This window comes from Phocoena phocoena, chromosome 12, assembly GCF_963924675.1.
Source record: "Phocoena phocoena chromosome 12, mPhoPho1.1, whole genome shotgun sequence".
Classification (NCBI taxonomy): domain Eukaryota; kingdom Metazoa; phylum Chordata; class Mammalia; order Artiodactyla; family Phocoenidae; genus Phocoena; species Phocoena phocoena.
Window position 1 is genome coordinate 9,249,068 of NC_089230.1, and position 19,328 is coordinate 9,268,395.

General features: G+C 52.3%; 1 protein-coding gene across 2 annotated transcripts in view; it reads right to left on the reverse strand.

Annotated features, from left to right (window-relative positions):
- SYNJ2 (synaptojanin 2) overlaps nt 1-19,328 on the reverse strand; it is a 96,053-nt gene that overhangs the window by 20,930 nt on the left and 55,795 nt on the right. For both annotated transcript variants that reach the window (XM_065888684.1, XM_065888685.1), the window contains exons 6-14: nt 12,362-12,423; nt 9,581-9,677; nt 6,935-7,107; nt 5,449-5,530; nt 4,569-4,718; nt 4,323-4,488; nt 2,476-2,667; nt 1,093-1,174; nt 308-448 (exon numbers count right to left, since the gene is read on the reverse strand). In XM_065888684.1, the coding sequence (XP_065744756.1) occupies nt 308-448; nt 1,093-1,174; nt 2,476-2,667; nt 4,323-4,488; nt 4,569-4,718; nt 5,449-5,530; nt 6,935-7,107; nt 9,581-9,677; nt 12,362-12,423 (1,145 nt within the window). The remainder of the gene's footprint in view (nt 1-307; nt 449-1,092; nt 1,175-2,475; nt 2,668-4,322; nt 4,489-4,568; nt 4,719-5,448; nt 5,531-6,934; nt 7,108-9,580; nt 9,678-12,361; nt 12,424-19,328) is intronic.

Consider the following 19,328-nt stretch of genomic DNA (forward strand, 5'->3'; position numbering starts at 1 on the left):
TCAGAGGTTTCCTGTCTAACATTTCAGCAAGGAATCCCTTTCCTTGTGCAAAACTGAGCCTGGGTAACAACGATCAGGAAACAGTCTTTCTAAAAGGGTCCAGCTTCCTGAGCTAGAAGGTTCCCACTGTGGCTTTTTAAATGCTAGACAATATTCTATTCGCTTGGTTTTGCCTTGGGGGTTTTGTTACATTTATCTAAAATAATGGCAGGTCCTGATTCCTGTTGCAGGAAGGGGGTGGGAGGAAGGAAGTCAGAATCAAACAATCCCGTGTTCCCCCAGATGCTGGTAAGCAAAATGTTCTTACCTGATGAAGGGGACGTGGTACGGACGTACAAAGATGTAAAGACAGACGCCCACCAGCTGTGCCGAAGTCAAGAGAATGTACCTATGAGAGCGTGAGATGGCTTTCTGAAGCTGCTCACCCCACATCTTCCTGTTGGTGGTACTGGAGAAAAGAAGGATGCTTTTCAGTGTGAGCTGGAAGCAGGCTCTCCCACCTATAAACTCCTCTAGCCCTTAGCTGGGTCTTTACTGACGCCATGCTGCCTGCGCTCCTGCACTAGTGCCACGTGAGCCTTAATCCCTGCAATGGGCTATCCGCATGGTTCTGGTTGTGTTGTACACTTCAAACATGGCCCCCCCCCAACCCCTGCCCCCTGAACCCCAGCACAGGGCCTTGCTCATAAGACCTCCATAGAACCAGGTTTCATTATTTGTTCAGGAAGTACCTTGAAACGGACTAGGAAAGAAAGAGTCCTGCTGACCTCACACCAAATGTTAATCCAGTGGTTTTCTTTCCTTTGTTTCTTTCTTACACTCACACACAGGAAAGTGAGTCAGCCCCCGCCCAGCCCGGCCCATGCCCTCGGGGCTCACACATGCCAGCTCGCAGCGTGAATCAGCCCGGACACGTGGCCGAGGCAGCAGCACCCATGGAGTACTGAGCCTATCCCACCCTTCCTTCTATTTCCTTAATCAGCAAAGAGAGAGGAAGGGAGAGGCGTATGTCCGTGAGGTCGTGGTGGGAGCACACTCAGAATGCAGAGGCGCCCAGCCCAGGATCCCACCCCACCGCGCCTGGCCGCCTACCTGGCATTGACGATATTCCCTGCGCTCAGTTCCACCATCTCTTCAAACCCCACGGCAAATATGTCAGCTGGGCTGCTGTCATCTGCAGAGCAAGCAGAAGATGAGGGAAGTCAGACCCACGGAGGCCTGTGCTGGCCCACAGCCTGGGTGACCCCTCCAGACCACGTGGTGAGCTCCACGCGCCAACCTCCTTCCAGCTCCCACTGTGCCCACGGCTCTTCCCTGGCTACCTCCTGGGCGTGTCACTAACCTCTCCAAACTCTGCTGCTTGCTCTGCAGAAGGGACGGTAGTGGCCACCTCGCAGGGTGGTCGTAAAGCGTAAATCAGAGAACACGTGTAGAGTGCCTGGACCAACAACTTCCACATGCAGCAGATACCGTCCCCCGCCCCCCCGAACCAGACCCTAAGTTGCCAGGGGGCAGAACTGGCTCATACTTGCTTGTGTCCCTCAGTACTTTTCACAGCGCTGGGCCAGCCTTGCCAGCCTTGCTGGGATCATGTCTGACTGTGGTCCTGTCCCAGGGCACTGTTGTCCCGGTGGTCAGAGAAGGGGACATCCAGCCCTGCTTGGGACCCGCTCTGATGAAATCTGCCCCAGAAATGCCTGGTTTACAGGAAGCACAGCGGGCAGAAGCGCTGCTCATCCATTCTCCCTTTGTCCCCTTTAACAGGGAATCTTAGGTGAATAGAAGCCCTGTAGCCACCTGCTGCCGGCCTCCCGATGTGTCCTGACGCTCAGCCGCCTGAGGCATCCCAGTGACTCGGAACAAAGTCCTCGAGCTACGCTGCCCCCAAGCCCCTGCCACATGCGGACAGCGCACAGAGAGCGGGGACGGGGCTCTGGGCACCGTCCCGGACAGCTGTCGATCAAGGTACGTAAGCAGAGCTGACCCCGCCCTCCACCGCACATCAACAGGCAGGGAACCGGACCACGAGTCTTTCCAGAATCCAAGTGAGTGGGAAAAAGCGAAACCCCTACGTAAATGCTGACTGGAGAAAAAGTACGTGTTCGAATCCTGAGTTCCCAGGCCATTAAATATTACCTTGCACGATATAAGACAAAAGGTGAGGTGTCAACCTTGGAATTGTTTTATTCTTAAAAGGTACACAGGGAATTCCCTGGCAGTCCAGTGGTTAGGACTCCACACTTTCGCTGCCAAGGGCCTGGGTTCGATCCCTGGTCCGGGAACTAAGATCCCGCAAGCCGCGGCCAAAAAAAAAAAAAAAAAACCAACCGTGTCTGTGATCTAACCTTCCACAGAGCTTTCTAAACATTCCAAGGAGCGAGAAGGCCAAATACCCAACTTGCCAAGTCCACCTGCAGACGAGGCGAGACGGCGGCCGGGGGTCTGCACCTGTCGCCCTGTCCCGGCCACACTCACCCTGGGATCCAGAGACTCCGGAAGACACGGGCGCATCCAGCAGCCACTCAGCCAGCTCGGCAGTGCCCAGCAGGTTGCTCCTGAACTGCTTCCCTCCATTCACGTTCCAGGTGCCCACGGCGACGCGCACCAGCTTGAAATTCGTGAACTCCGACTGGCGCTCCGACATGGCTTGCAGGATCCTGGGAGTCACTGTTAGGGGCACAGAAAGGCCATGTTTGCACCCCACCCACCTCCCCGAGAAACATGGCCAGACTCTCTGTCACGGGGGATGCACGATCCCATCTATATGGACCAATGGATGCTCCTTATAAAGGTGCTAAGAGGCTAAAAACCACCCACGAACGCTTTCCTGTGGCACTTCTGCCATAATGTCCCCTCCGCACCCTTCTCCCAACAGAACCACAGAGGCCGTGACATCAGATCACAGGGAATCTCATCCTCGACGGTCACGCCACGATCCCGTGGGAATTTAATCAAGGGGACACTGCAACCTTCCATATTAAATATATACACACGGAACTTTAAGGGTCTGACACCCAACTTTGCATTTTCCACCTACCAATCGCATGCCTGAAATGTTCTGTTTTACCTCAGACTTAAGCCTTTAAAAAATCATTACTGAGTCAAGTCCATCCTCTCAGACAGCCGAAATACAGTCCCTTTTTAAACTAGGGACTTAGCCCAAATATCCATCACGTTTACTTTGCTATGAAACAAGCCTCACTACACTGCTCAGAGCTTCTTTCCACATTTATTGAGCGGCCTTGTTTCCAGGGCTGACACAGATGTCACCCTGGCTACCAGAAGCCAGACAGGAGTTCCCCCGATGATGGAAGAAAAAAAGTAGGAGAGGGGTGTGAAGTCATTTTAAGCACGGGCAAACTAATTTTTCAAAAACACCAAAAACTTCTAAACCACGAGTTATACATTCTTCTAAGGAAAAATGCTGGGCCTCCCCTTCTTTTCCATGAGCCCTATAATGATTACAGGCTCTACGGGATAAGATACCACTAACATTTCCCCAAAGAAACCTCTAGCTCACTTATATGTGGAATCTTACACACACACACACACACACACACACACACACAATGAACTCATAGATACAGAGAACAGTTGTCAGAGGTTGGGGTGTGGGTGTGGCGAGGTGGGTGAAGGCGGTCAAAAGGTAGAAACTTCCTGTTAAATAAGTCCTGGGGATGTAATGTACAGCATGGTGACTACAGTTAACAATACTGTGTTGTATATTTGAAAGGTGCTAAGAGAGTAGCTCTTAAAAGTCCTCATCACAAGAGAAAAAATTGTAACTATGTGTGGTGAGGTGATGATGTTAACTAGACTTACTGTGCTAATGGTTTTGAAACATGTACAAATATCAAATCATTATGTTGTATACCTGAAACTAATGTAATGCTATACACCAAATATATCTCAAGTAAAGAAGAAAGAAAAAAAGAAACCTCTAGCTATTGAGGGAATCATGACAGTCCTGCCCCTGAGAGTGGAAGGTGTCCTCATCCCTGGGAGAGTTCTCCAGGGTCCTGGGGCCAGAACAGAAGCAGGAGGCCACCCTCATGGAAGACTCCCCACAAATGATACCTGGCAATGGGACCAAGAACGTTTTCAAGCTGAGAAAGATTCCTCGATGGGTTAACATTCAAAGACATGGATAGTCTGAGAACAGTCAAGGATCAGATCCGAGCACAGAAGCTCCCTCCCGCTGCCCTGCAGCTCAGGGGGGCGCCTGCCACCCACCACCTGGGATGACGTGAGGGGTGGGAAGGCTGGCTAGCACCCCCCAACCACCGCCCTCTGGATGGCGGGGCAGAGCGGGAGCCCCTCACCCAGCAGGGCCTGGTTGTCCAGCAGCATCCTTCCTTTGTCCGCAGACTCTTCAGTGTAGACGTCCCCGACCAGCAGCAGCTTGATGGCCTCCTGCTTCACCCCGTCGAAGAAGTTGGACTGGATTGTGCGAGACACAGACCGGGCCCCATCCTTCAGCTTCCCCACCTGCCACGGGCCAGACGACAGGCCGTGAGAGGGGCCCGCACGGGCACCACCCGCCCCCCGCCCCCGCGGCCTGCCCTTACCTTGGCCTTCCCTTCCAGGGCCCGGCTGCCCGTGAACATCTTGCTCAGGCTGTGCCCGTTCAGAGACCACATGGCTTTGAAGGACTCCACGAAGCGGTCGGCAATGGGCTTTGAATTCAGCCCTAGGCTCTCAAGCTGCAGGTGGAGGACCTGGGAGAGGAGGGGACAGTGGTCACCAACTTCTCACCCGGAAGCTGCCCCACAGACGCCCAGGGGACACCGCCAGGCGCCATCCCCGTGAGTTCCTACTCAGAGGGTTGCTGTGGGTGACTCTGTACCCCCTAGAGGACAAGGCACCCTCGCAGCAGAGAATGGGGCTTCTATAGTTCACCCAACTTTATCTACACTTCACCCAGCCCTCCTCTGACACCCTCCCCCTCCCTCCCCCATACTACCCGCAAAACAGGACAGCAAGGGATGGACGGCAGGCAGCGCGGACCCCACTCCTCCTCCCAGCGGTCAGCCAGGAGAGGCCACCCAGGCAGCAGACCACAGGCTTCAAACTCCCCCCAGGCTTCAAACCCAGCCTCATCTCAGGCGGTCACACCCTGCCTTCCTCTCCGGGAACCCTCACAATAATCCCTACCCACGGCTACCATTTCTCCTTTGGGCCATGGTAGCACCTTCGGGCCACCATGTCCGGGGTGCCTTCCAAAGAGTGTGTGAAAGCGTGCCTGTGATGGGCCAAAGGCATCTCACGGCATCGGCAAGCCAGCTACCCAGGGAGACCTCTCTCTAGATGCCAGACACGTCACTGTCCCCTCCCCACAGTGGGAACGTCAGCCCAGTGAGGCCTCCCTCATCTTGCCGACAAGGGTGCTGAGCCCAGCCCATCCCCCTGAAGGCACAGGACAGGACACAGCTGGCCTGAGAGACAGACCTCGAGGGCGATGAAGCTCTGCACCGTGTTGGTTCGGTCCAGGCAGTCGAGACAGTTCATCCGCAAAGTGCCTTTCTGAAAACTTCGGGGAACAACACACACGAGTTACAAGTTCTGCTGGAAGGAGCACTGCCCGTGGCACAACGGCCCATCTGACTGCAGGCCCCCAAGGAGCCTCGTCCCGAGAAAGAACCCCTCACCTCCTCCCTGGTGGGCCGCCTGCCAACTAGAGCCCAGCCGGGCAGCCCAGAGCCACCAGAGTTACTCAGCCCGGTGGGTCCTAAGCTGTTTGTCTTTCCCACGGAAACCCCAGCGGGGGCTCCCCAACGGTACACGGCGCGGTGGGTCCCAGCACTGCCGGAGGGGTGGCCGAGTCCAGAGCGCGCTCTCGGCAGCCTGCACGCCAGGGCCGTCACAAAGACTTGCCGTCAAATCTCGTGGTCACCCTAGTTACGTTCTAGAAAGTTGCGTGCACCGTTAGCGAATTGTCAGCAAGGCAGCAGGCGCGGAGCCACTGTTCCTGGGGGGCTACGTTCCCGTGAGCCTCCACTCGCGTGTTTTCATCGACTAATCAATACATAACCTTGTTTTATGTGTGTCTCTGCTTAACACCTAATTTAATATATATTGTTGATTCATCCACAATCAAGTCTTGGCCATCAGCGCTGTAACTCGTGCCTGAACGAAACTTCTCGAACACACGTACTCTCTCCCTGAGGCACGTCCCACCCTTCCTGGGCTTAGGACCCTGGACAGCACTTAGCACCACGCCTGGGGGGCATTTCAAACAGTGAGATCTCCGACAAGATGCACAAAATAGCGAAGACGTGGCACCGAGCAGATGGTTCGGGAACACCTGTTTGCAGGGCGAGTTGAAACAAGAAGGCCGAGCGGGGCCTGGCTCCACCTCAGCCGGGAACGTGCAGGGCAGGCGCCTCGAATTTCTCACTGTTCTGAGCAGGTCTGGTGAATGACCGTAGATGCTCCAGGAGTTTGATTTTGGGGTCACAAATAAACTTTAGCAAGTGGGCAAATCTGCAAATATGGAATCTGTGAATAACGAGCATCAACTGTATGATTTGCGGAAACTGGACTTCCTTCTCCTCCACTCTGAGCCGGGAATCCACATCCCAGTTCCCTCAGGCAATCCGCTTTATGCCAGCTGCCCCCCTTCACTCTTGCTAATTTTCATCACAGTTCAGATGATAAGTTATATGGTCACCATGGCTCCACCGTTTAACCCGGTCCCCGCCATCAGTACAGTTTGCCAGAAAACCACGATTTATCATCTGCTCACAAAATTCACAAGCATCTCCGATTGTGGGAAGGGAAAGGAGAAGGCCAGAACCCAAGGTGCCCGATACCACTGAGCCCGCGGCCCCAGAAACTGCAAGTGTAGGAGCGGCGAGGGAGGGCGCGCTCCCGGCAGAGCCCCTGCCACTCGGCAGCTAGCCCGGCGGGACGACAAGATGCAGGTGAGACTCACCGTGGACTTACATTCTTGCCCCTGGCAAACACATCAAAGTCATCCCAGTGCAGCTTCAACTGTGGCCTCAGCAGGTTCTCCAATTTCTCTAGCTTCCCGCCTTTGGCAAACTGATGGAAGTCAAAGTTGATCATAGGCGTGTCGCCGGCGTGGCAAGAAGCCCAGAGCAGCTTCTGAAAGGGGAAGGAAGGGAGAGGGTGGCAGGGCATCTGAGCGGCCAACTGTGTCACTCGACACGGTGCAGGGCTTAGCTTGAAGGCTTACGGTGGACCCTGTGGTTTACCAGCCCCGACCCGGAAAGGGCAGCACGGAACAAAGGCCCTGGGGACAAAACCACAAAGAGCATCTTGCCTGCAGAAGGGCACAAGGTCCACCTTGAACAAAAGACAGCCAGAGTGGGCGTGGCTCCCCGGGGCAGCCCAGGGCCCTGCACCAACATCACCTCCCAGAGGGCTCTCTGGAGGATGCCCACGGGGAAGGACTGCTCTGTTCTGCAGGCACCCGAGTGCCACAGGCACACCAGGTACAGGGCAGAACAGCAGGCTGCAGAGCTCATAATCCAGCTCCGGTTGCCCTGGTAACCAGTCCCACCCCGACAAGGCAAGACTCCGGGAGGGCGTGCTCAGAGGCGGCCAAGTCCCTCGGCAAGTCCTCCAGGCCGCCCAGTGAAACTCCAGGGTGGGGGAGACAGGGGCTCAGGGCCCACTCGGGCCCGGGTCCAGCACGTGAGCTGGAGTGAAGGCGGAGCCAGACGGGAGGAAGCACGGCCGGTGGGTGCCTGGCAGGCATGGTGCCCGGGCAGAGGTCTGCCTTCCACACCAGGAGCCTCAGCAACTCCTCAGCACCCTCACCAGGCAGCCCCGGGGCAAAGGATGAACCACTGCCTTCCCAGGGCACCCCGCCTCGGACCGCCAACCACACCCTCCTGTGCGGCTTCAGGTCAGACTTGTCCAGCGTTTGGCCAGCCAGAGACGAGTGACTCTGAAGGACTAGAAGGGCTTCAGGCCATCTGGTCCCGAGGACTGTGAGCGCCCAACCCTCCCGCGCTAGAACGCAAGTCAACGCGCAGCTGCCGTCATCAAGAAGGTCTTGTTGGGAAGTAGTCGGCCAAGCTGACGCATTCACACTCGGCGGCTTCACGATCTGGAGCGAGTGCTTGGCCCCCTGTGGCCTGATAACCACGGGTCACAGGCCGGCTGCCTGTGCGTGGACCTCAGCGTGGCAGAGCCGACAGGCTGAGGGAGCTCCTTCTATGTGATACCCCAGCTGGGACCATGACCCAGGTCTCTCCAGGTAAGGTCCACCTCTTACCTCCTACCTGCCCAGGGGTCTGGTCTCCCCTGCTGGGCCAGAGGCCTGCAGTCATCTCCTGCCTTTCCAGCACAGGGGCCCACCAGCTGATGGGGGCGTGCTGAGGACACCTTCTCCCCAAAATCAAGGCATAAAGGGGAAAAATTCTTGAGGGTTTTTTTTTTCCCCTTCTTCCTTAAAATAAACTGCCCACACGGCTGCCAAGATGGGTGGCAGTGGAGATACTTCGCGAGCTTGTTGCCAATAGCAACAAACCAAACAGGAAAAGCAGGTCTGGCCAAGTGAAACTGGCCACCAGCAAGTCTCAGCTCCAAGCACATGGCTTCCCTAAACAGAGGGAAATAAGCACCCAGCTGGATTCAGCTTCTACTGGCCAGGGGCCAGGACCACAGGGAACACTCTTCCCGTGAAGTGAGGTGTGACTTCAAACTCTCTCCATAAGGGGCTTCCTTGAGCTCTGAACAACCACAGGGTTTTTTTCCCATTCAGCAGGGAACATGGGCTGCTGGGAAAGGACTGTGGAGGCCCACAGCCCACAGCTTATTCTGCAGCTTGGCCTACAGTAGACCGAATACACGTGGGAGCACTGGGAATGGAGAGATGCAGGCGAGGTGGGCGGAGTCTTTTGCTCACGGCTCCCTCCCCGCCCAGGGTTTCTCCACGCATCTCCCTTGAACGTGTGCCGGAAGCCGCGGGGAGCCCACGGAAAGCTGGACACAGGAAGCAGCTTTCAGGGGCAGCCCACACAAGGATGGATGACTTGAAGGCTCCATGTTCACTGGAGGAAATAATCTAGGGTTGCTTGCTTTAAAGCGAGCAGGGGCTCTGAAGAGCCACTTAGGCACAAGTGCCCTGCGGGTGTCTGTGTGAACATGCCACAAGGTGCTGGCCAGCAGCTGGGCCAGACCAACAAGGGAAGAGGGAACTCTGGCTCCCCGAGCAGGTCAGGGATGCGTGGGGTGAAGCCCAAACATACGTGTGCACGTGCATGCATGTGTGCGTTCACACGTGTGTGTGTCCGTCCAAGAGAGCCAGGGAAAGGCCTGGCCATCCTGAGTGGTCGATGTCCCAGTGGGGAGCAGTGGAGGAAATGCAGCTGGAGATGGGAGATGCTCTGTTTTCATTTTGAGCAAATTCTCCCAACCATTGCTTTACAAAAATTAAACCGCATTTGTCAGTAGCCCAAATCACCTAATGCTGAAGCTCTGATGGAAAAAGCCTCCCCCAACACGGGGAACGCAGGGCTGTTGTCCCCAGTCCCCATGGAAGCCCACCCTGAGCAGGGGCCCCTCGGCTCCCTCATTCCCTGCCCCCCCAGGCGGGGAAGCCAGTTACCTTGAAGGCTCTGTTGAGCACCTCCTCTCCGCCTCTGCTCCCCAGCAGGTTCACGACCACTTGCTTCCCATACTGCTCCTTGAGAAGCACCATGTGCCTGCAACAGAGCAGGGCCACGCGTGACGCCACGCCCCCGCGACACACGCTGACGGCCCCGCCCTTGAGGGGACCTGCCAGGCACTGGAGGTCCTGGATGAGCTGCTCCCCACGAAAGGCACTGGCCAAGAGTACACAGCACATCAGACTTCTTAACACACGTGGTATCAGGTGGAGGATACGCTGGACTTTCTGTAAAGTCCTCCATTAAACCCAGAACAGCTAATCTGGCCTTTCATTAACAGAGCCTTATAAATGTGACGTGCGTATCTCTGAAGTTAATCCACTTCACTTGGTACCTTCTCAGAACTAGAAAAACTGCTAGGAGAGGCATCAACCTCAGGGTCCAATTTTTTCATCTAAGTGCTGCATTTCATGATGTTTAACCTCAACCAGAAGGTATAATGAAATTTTGGTCTTTAGGACAATTCTTTGTATACCAGAGACTATTTTTAAATACATATATTGAAATAGCAGGGAGAGACTCTAATATTTGTCTTTTACCAGCAGCTTTTGAAAAGTAACTTTATCATTTTAATACTGTTAGAAGTATTTAAATGTAGCTTTTTAAAAAAGGGGAAATACACAATGCAAACAGCAAATGTAAAATTAATTTAATACTGCAATCTTAACATCTAACACAAGAAAAAAATAACACACCACAATGTTAAGAGTGGTAGAATTCTATGTGATTTTAAGTTCTTTCCTTCTTTGAACATGTTTTGTATTTTCCAAATTTCTACAATAACATGTTTGTCTCATAAATGGAATTTTTAAAAGTTAATTATCACAAAAGAACCATTTTTAGCCCAATAAGAGAAAAAGGGACTCTCTTACTAACTCGGAGGGACAGCACTGCGTAGAGGAATGTGGATCCTGAAGTGGGCAGTTTACATCCCTCTGCAGACAGCTGAAGACAAGCCGCCGAGGGCTCCGCCCCCATGAAGAGGAATTCTCCCAGGGCCATGCTCCTGGCAGCCCTGCCCTGTCTGCAGTCCCTCCCAGGGGGAGGATGCAGGGCTGGATCAAATCTGGGAGATCAGGGCTTCCTCACAGCCAGTAGGCTGTGCACGGCCCCTGGAGCCATGCTACGAGGAAGCCCCGGGGGAAGGTGCCGAAGAAACAACATGTGTGGCCTGGCCCCTCCGGGTTCTTTTGGTTCCGCCTCCCCAGAGAAGGTGCATCCTGGCCTGAGGTCTGACAGGTGCAGACGGAGCAGGCCCTGCTCAGGTGGGGAGTCTGAGCTGCTCAGTGCTGAGTGTGCCCTGTGTGTAACATGCTAATTAGGGGGGCTGGTGTCACCAATCTTAAGGTAAATAAGAAGGCTGCAAGCAAATTTAAAGTCCAAATGAAGCTTCGGCTAGAATGATTCAAACATTTAAAAAAATTACTTTGAGGACTTCTCTGGTGGCGCAGTGGTTAAGAATCCGCCTGCCAAAGCAGGGGACACGGGTTGGAGCCCTGGTCCGGGAAGATCCCACATGCTGCGGAGCAACTAAGCCCATGCGCCACAACTACTGAGCCTGCGCTCTAGAGCCCACAAGCCACAACTACTGAAGCCCACGCACCTAGAGCCCGCGCACTGCAACGAAGAGTAGCCCCCACTCGCCTCAACAAGAGAAAGCCGCGCGCAGCAATGAGGACCCAACGCATCCAAAAGTAAATAATAAAGTAAATTAAAAAAAAATTACTTTGAGAAGTATGTTATACCCATTAAGATTATTTTAAAATTAACATTTAGAGTAAAAAAACAAATATTTTAAAAAGCTATTAACTATTTCAAGTACAAATTACCAAGAGTTCAGGTTAGCGATGGCTTTTCTTAAGCGAGTTGTAAAACAGTAAGTGTGTAATGATCCAATTTGTATTTTAAAAAATGAACTACAGGGATTTTCCTAGTGGCGCATTGGTTAAGAATCTGCCTGCCAATGCAGGGGACACGGGTTCGAGCCCTGGTCCGGGAAGATCGCACATACCGCGGAGTGACTAAGCCCGTGCGTCACGACTACTGAGCCTGCGAGCCACAACTACTGAGCCCACACGCCACAACTACTGAAGCCCGTGCGCCTTGAGCCTGTGTTCCGCAACAAGAGAAGCCACCGCAATGAGAAGCCCGTGCATCGCGACGAAGAGTAGCCCCCGCTTGCCGCAACTAGAGAAAGCCCACGCACAGCAACGAAGACCCAATGAAGCAAAAAAAAAAAAAAAAGAACTATGTATAAGTCAGAATTTTTTCTAGAACGATATATAGAAAACTAACTAACAGTGGGAATTGGAAGTTAGGGTACTTCTACGTCTTCCTTTATACTTTTCCACACTGTGACTTTTTAAAGCCTGGGAATATGTTACCTTAAAAACACAAACAAACCAGCTTAGAAATATCCTATAGTTTAGATGATCCCTTATTAACCAGGACAAATGGATAAAGCTTCAATGCAGAAGGAACTGATAAGATAAAATAATTGCAAAGTGTTACCTGAGCATTTATGAATGAACCTTTAGGGAAAACTGAAAGCAAGTAAACATTCCATTTTGTAAGCTGCCTTTTTGTATAAAGAACCAAAGTAAAAAGCAGATTCAGATTCCAGATTTGGGGTCTCCCATTTCCCATGGCACCCTGGCTCCTGCACTACTGTCTGCTGGGAGGAAGGACAACAGACTTAGGATGCGGCCGGACAACCCTACCTGTCGAAAGCAGGGGCGTTGGCTTCCAGGCCTCTGTTGAGTCTCAGATGATGGGAACCCACCTAAATCAAAGAGAAAGGACACCGGTGACTCCTCCCGCCCTGCGAACCCAGTATGCGATGGCCTTCCCACTCGCCCTCTTGCTGCCAGCCAGGCCACAAGTAGGAGCCACTCGGCCCCTCCATGGCCCATGTACAGCTCAGGACAGCCGGGCCCTGAACGCAGGTCCTGCAGCCTGCGTCTGGCTCTGCTTCAGCCCCGTCCTAACTGCAGCATGGACCACGCCGGCTGGGCTCTTCTACAAACAGAAGACAAACTTCAGGGTAAGACCATGAGGCCCACATCAGATCCACAAACCCTTCTGTGGTGCAGAGGTGAGGCTAAGCCAGCCAGGAGAAAGAAACCGCTTCCAGCCTCTTCTGCAACTCCAGGGATCTTGACTGCCCCTAAAATCTGAGCTGTCATGACTACCTGCAAACGACCTTGCCTTATTGTTTAGAACTACCTATTTAACACTGGAAGCTTAAAAAACAAACTTAAAACTACTTATTGTTATTGCCTGAGGGGAGTCTCTCTGAACAGAACTGGGGCAATCTGAACATCGAATAATGTAAGGACATAGGGAGGGTGGGAGGGACGGAGACGCAAGAGGGAAGAGATACGGGGACATATGTATAACTGATTCACTTTGTTATAAAGCAGAAACTAACACACCATTGTAAAGCAATTATACTCCAATAAAGATGTTAATAAATAAATAATGTAAGGACAGCAGTGGATTATAACCTGATGAATAAAATAGGAATCCATGAATCTATACAGATGAGAGCTGGATGGATGGGTGGATGAGTGGATGGACAGATGGATGGGTGGGCAGGTACATGGGTAGGTGGCTGCCTGGGTAGATGGCTAGCCAGGGGGCGCGTGTGGGACAGGGAGAAGAGAGGGTTCTTCCTTACGGAAAATACCAACTGATAAACATGGAGGGAGTGGTGGAAAATCATCATCTTATATCAATCATAGAAAAAATTATTCAACAAAAATCATCCATTGGCCATAAATCTTGGGGGAAAATTTGATGAGGAGTAGGGTACTTGCATGGTCTCAAAGTGTCTCCATAAATCACCTGTTAGTTGAAAAGTAAAACATATTGGGCTTCCCTGGTGGCACAGTGGTTGAGAGTCCGCCTGCCGATGCAGGGGACACGGTTTCATGCCCCGGTCTGGGAAGATCCCACGTGCCACAGAGCGGCTGGGCCCGTGAGCCATGGCAGCTGAGCCTGCGCGTCCGGAGCCTGTGCTCCGCGACGGGAGAGGCCACAACAGTGAGAGGCCCGCGTACCACAAACAACAACAACAACACATATTAAGCATAAGTGGAGAAACTGAAGAACACCTTGCCCAAGTTTTCAAAGCTAACATCACTAGTGAGGGGCAGAGGGACACTGGGGTCTTCCAGATGGGAAGGACCTCTGAGAAGGACACGGTCGATCGGCGTTCTGGCCAGGGATCAGTACCCCGAGCCTGGTCATAATGAAATACCAGGAAACTCCCAAATGAGGAACATTCAACTTACAGAAAAAGAAGACCTACATTCTCCAAAAACATCAACTTCAGGAAAGACAGAAAGGCAGAGGAACTGGTCCAGATTAAAGGAGACTGGAAATGTGAGAACTAAATGCAGGATGTGATGCTGGCCTGGATCCTGGACTGAAGGGGGAAAGGAGCCACGATGGACACTAATTACTGAGAAAACTGATAAACCTGGAATATGGGCTGCAGATCTGATTGAAGTCCTGTGTCCACGTTAAATTTCCTGAATGTGTACCTACCCTGCAGTGATGTAAGAGAATATATTTGCTCCTTGGGAAAACATCCTGAAACATTAACAAGTAAATAGACTAAACAGATGTATGCAACCTACTCTCAAGTGATTCAGAAAGAAATAAAGCATAGGTGTGTGTGGCAAGATGTTAACATTTAGTGAATCCGGGTAATGATGTGTAAGGGTCCCTTCCGCTGTTCTTATAACTTTTCTGTAGGCCTGAAATTATTTCAAGATAAAAAGTTTCTTCAAATGTACTGCTCAGTTTTGCTTGGTATCGAAGGTTGTAAAAGTGGTGTCCTTGGATTCATCCACATCATCAGATGTAGATACTACTGAACATGTGAGAAGCATTATTTTATGACCCTTAACATCGCAGATGTTTGCTGTCCCTCTCCATACGTGAGGAAGGTACCCATCTAGAAAACTAGTGTCTCAGCAACAGAGTTAGAAATTACTGGGATTAGGTTTGTCCACATAAATGACTCTACAAATAAAGTCTGTAGTCCCTTTTGGTCCTAAGAAACGTTGGTCACGAAGGAAACGAGCCGGTAAAATAAGGCATCGAAAAGGAGGCATCTTGCTCTTAACTGTGGGTGTTCCTAAGAAAGGCTCAACCCAAACACCTTCATTTTGTGTGTATTCTGCCCTCCTTTCCTGATGGCCATTGACACCTGGCTGACGAAATGCCAGTTACTTAACCCCCAAAACCATCACAGCCCCTGAGTTCCCAGAAGACGGTCTTGTCCTGCACCCAAGGCAAGTCAGCTCCTGTCTTTCTTCTGAACTTACAAGCAAGGTGCCGGCGGAACGCGGGTCCATGCTCCTCCAGCCACCCTCTGAGGGGACCCTGAGCCCCGAGGGCCACTTGCTCCACGTCTGCCTGTCAGTAACCGCAAGAAATCCCCCCTGGCTTCAGGGAGAAGCTACGGCTGTTTTTAGACTCACTCCCATGGGAGCAAGTAAGAGAATCAGAAAATGGTTCGGGGCTCAGAAGCTTCAATTCTGCCTCTAAACTTCCCCCGGGATAAAAATTACCTAAGTCCCGTTACGAACCGCAAAACCCGTGCAGGCCTGAGTCAGTGAGCCTGACACCTTGGGTCCACATGGCACTGGGTGCTATGGAGATGGCAAAGGGACGGGAGACCCTGAATTCCCGTCCCTGGCTGACTACCACCAACTGGGTCGCTGTGCAAAGACCCTGAAACACACATAAGTGTTTCTAACGAGTCTGCACGACTGCATCTGCAGGACTCGGGGAAGCTGGGGGCCAGTCAGGAAGCAACAGCCCACAGCAGGAGAGGACACGGCCCAGCCCTGGTACAGGGCACAGCCCTTCGGATGCCTCGGCCCTTTCTCCCTGTGTGGACAGGGCAAGGAAGGACCCTTGTAGGCATGTTCCCATCCCCACAGCAGTCAGTCCAACGTCACTGCTGATGACACTAAGGGCACCACCCACAGTGAATGACCAGGGCAGTAAATGGGCAGAAAGGATCCCTGACTCCAGTGGTTCTCAAAGTGTGGTCCCCGGACCGGCAGCATCAGTGTGCCCTGAGAGCTTGTTAGAAATGCAGATCTGAGGGCCCACCTCAGACCTACTGAATGAAGGTCTCCGGGGGTGGGGCCAGGAACCTGTGCTTTAACAAGTCCCCAGGTGACTCCTGCACAAGGTGGCTCACATATGCACACACGCCCCCCATGCTACAGTCTGAGAGGTGCTGGTTTCTACCTAATCATCGTCGTCGTTCCCTTTTTGCTGGGGGTTTGAATGCCTGTGAGGGGACAAGGCAGCAGGACAGGAGCAGCCCGGGGGTCTGTGTCTACACCCGCACACAGGGCACCCTGCCCACAGCCATGTCCCCCCGCCTCCTAAGTGGACGGGGCGTGGGCAGAAGCGGGGCCTCGGACACTCTCCGGGAGGTCATTCGTCCATCAGCTCGACAACCCGTTAGTCCAGCTGCCTAAGGCTGCACGTCCCGACACTGACCCGAATCTCTCCTCTCTGGTGTCACCTAGTCCTGAGGCCACAGTCTGTCAGAGACTCAGGGAGCAGCTTCACGCGGGGCTGAAATGAAACCACTGCTGGCTCCGGCACACAGGAACTGACCGCGCTGCTTTTTTTAGTCTCCCTCCTCCCCCGGCCAGGTGGACACTTGGCCACTCACTTCTGTCTGGTCCCTGAAGTCAGAGGTTCAATCCCAAAGATTCCAGGCTGAGCCTGGAGTGGTTGGAAGAATAATGCCTGGCTGAGTCCACAGAGAGCCTCCCTGAGCACTTGAGAGGGTCCCAGGGCCACAGACGGCATCTCCGAACCTCTCCCTCTCCCTCCACGGCCTCCCCTAGTTAAAGCCGCCAGCATCTCTGATCTGGATCCATGCCACCGTCCTACCTGGTGTCCTTACCTTTCATCTTTTTCCTCCAAACTCCAAAGCTTACTTAGGCCTCATCACCCACCCCTTGAACCCTTTAGCACAGCGTCCAGAGCGTGCAGAGCCAGCTCCTTCCGGCTCACAAGCCACGATATGCACACCTCTTCCCAGCTCCGAGTTCAAGTTGTTGGCTTGAAATCAGCTCTGATGGGAGTATTTACACCACAGAAATGGGCAAATGCTACAAACCAAAACTTCTCCCTCCTGGCCCCAAAATAACTGTTTTACCAGCATAACCTTGAGTGATTCCCAAGCCTTCTGCACACTGGAGTCATCTAAGGGTCTTCAAAACAGTACTGATGCCTGCTCCCACCTGCAGACGTGCTGATGTAACTGGGATGGCATGCACCCCGAGCGCCAGGAATTTTATGAGCTGCCCAGGTGATTCTAATGTGCAGCAGTTTGGGCACTACCGGGGTAAAAGTCAAACTCCTTAGCGTAGCATACAAAGCCCATGTTCATCTGGGCCTTGCCAGCCTCTCTAGTCTCACCTTTCACCACGACCCCTGTCCCCCATGCCCGGGCTGCAGGGAGCAGAGCCAGCACAGGTCCCCAGATGTGCTCTGATGCAGCGGTTGCAACACCTGCATCCGTGGTTCCTCTGCAGGCTGCCTTCCTGGCCTGGGTGATTCCACCCAATCCCTCTCAGGTCAGTTCAGACACCCAGCCCTGCAGCCTGAGTGGACTGTCCGTCCCCAGAGCCGCCACAGGGATCTCAGCCTTCCTCTCTCCCAGCTCTATTCGTACAACACTGTCATGTCCTGTCACCTCCACCCCGAAGTCGGGGGCGACATCTCATGTCAGGTGCCTGCATGTACCAGGGGCTTGATGAGTGTCTGTGGGATGAATAAATGGCTCCCCCGGGGTGTGTATGAGGGCTGGGAAGTGGAAGAGCCCAGGAGACGGGTGCCTGTGCCGCACGTGAATGCAGAAATGTGAGGACACTGTCGCGACGCCGCATGGTGTCCTCGTGGGGCCTTCACGGGAAACTCCCACTCCGCTTGCAGGACGCAAAGAGCCGTGCTTCTCCTGATGCAAACGCAACTTGTGCTTTTTGTCTCTCAGATGCTATAACTTACGTTATTAATACCATTAACAGCCACCATTTTTAGTACTTTTTAGATTCTAGATACTGAGCTAAATTCTAATACATCCTATGATATTTAATCTTCTCCATAACCCTAGGAGATTGTTTTTGTCAATCCCATTTTACAGAAGAGTAAACTAAGGCTATTTATAATCTGCACAGCCTATTAACAAGATAAAGATGAACTGCTAAAGGTACATGGTTGCTAGAAATGCAGTCAGGATCCAGGAGTTTGTAATGAAGGCACTATGCCGGTGATACCGTGCAGACAAATGATCATCCCACGGTCCTCTCTGCGCACCCCCGTGCCCCAACCCCGGCGGGGCTCATCCATTCCCTCGGGGTAACTGCAAAAGGGCGAAGGCGCAACACTGCAACTTAAAAAGCAAGCTGTCTACCCCCAAATCTTTGCACTTTTCATCTAACCTAAGTCAAGAAGGAGGGGGAATTTTTCAAAATAGAGAAAAACGACCAGGACTGATCATCAGGCTTGCTATTGATAGTTCGGGTAGGGTGACTGAAAGTTGCCCTCCTGTGCCCTAGGAAGATGACCTCATCTCTCTTTGATGATGGATTGTATTTAGAGGATAAACACGGGTATTAAACCCAAAGGTTAGCAAATCCTTAAGATTCATGAACGCTAAAGCCTTTTGAAACTTATTTTGAAGAAACCACAGAGGCTGTGGAAGAGCCTTAACAAGTGTTATGAGTCTAAAAGATGCTACAGCTACAGAAAAGCAACCCACCCAAGATCCATGGATGCTGACCCAAGTCAGACTGGGGGACAGTTGTTCCAATGCAGGGTCAGGCTGTGTCTGGAGCACCAGAGGAGTCAAGCTGGAGACCAAAATTAAAGAGGGGACTGACAAGTTTTGTCTTGTTTTTAGAAGAGGGAGACCAAAGTGTGGAGAGTCCTAGAAATAAGACAGAAATGGCCAAAGGAAGGCCCTGGAGAAGACGAAATGGAGAAAAGGGGAACCACGAAGGTTCCTGAAGGTCTGAGAATTCAGACTTTGTGTGGCACGTCCCCTGGAACACCCTGTAGAGACAGACTGTGTGCAAAGCAAGGAGAAACTAGCTAATAATAATAATAATGGAGCCATCCCAAACTGCGTGAGAGGGTAAAACAGATGAATTTCAAAGGGTCCTTCCCAAATTCTAATACTCTATCATGACCATCTCCCAGTTTTGGGGTTTCTTACAAATCAAAGGAAAACTCCAAATCTAAAGAAAATCAAGTTTCAAAACCCCTTTGAGCATGTCCAGAATAGGCAAATTATAGAGACAGCAAGTAGAACAGTTGCCCAGGCCTCGGGGAAGGAATGGGGAGTGACCACTGATGGGTCCATGGTTTTCTTAGTGGTGATGAAAGTGTTCTAACATTAGGTTATGGTGATGGTTACACAACTCTGTGAATGCATTATAAACCATAGAATTGTACACTTTATATGGGTGAGGTTTATGTATGCAAATTATATCTCAATAGAGCTGTTTAAAAACAAAGCTCTCTTGGGATGGCCTCCAGAGGAGATCTCCACCCATCCTCAGGGGTGCACCTCTGCCACCACTTAATGCCATCAGCTGCGGCACACGTCTTAGCTGTTCCTTTCTCGTGGAAACACTGAAT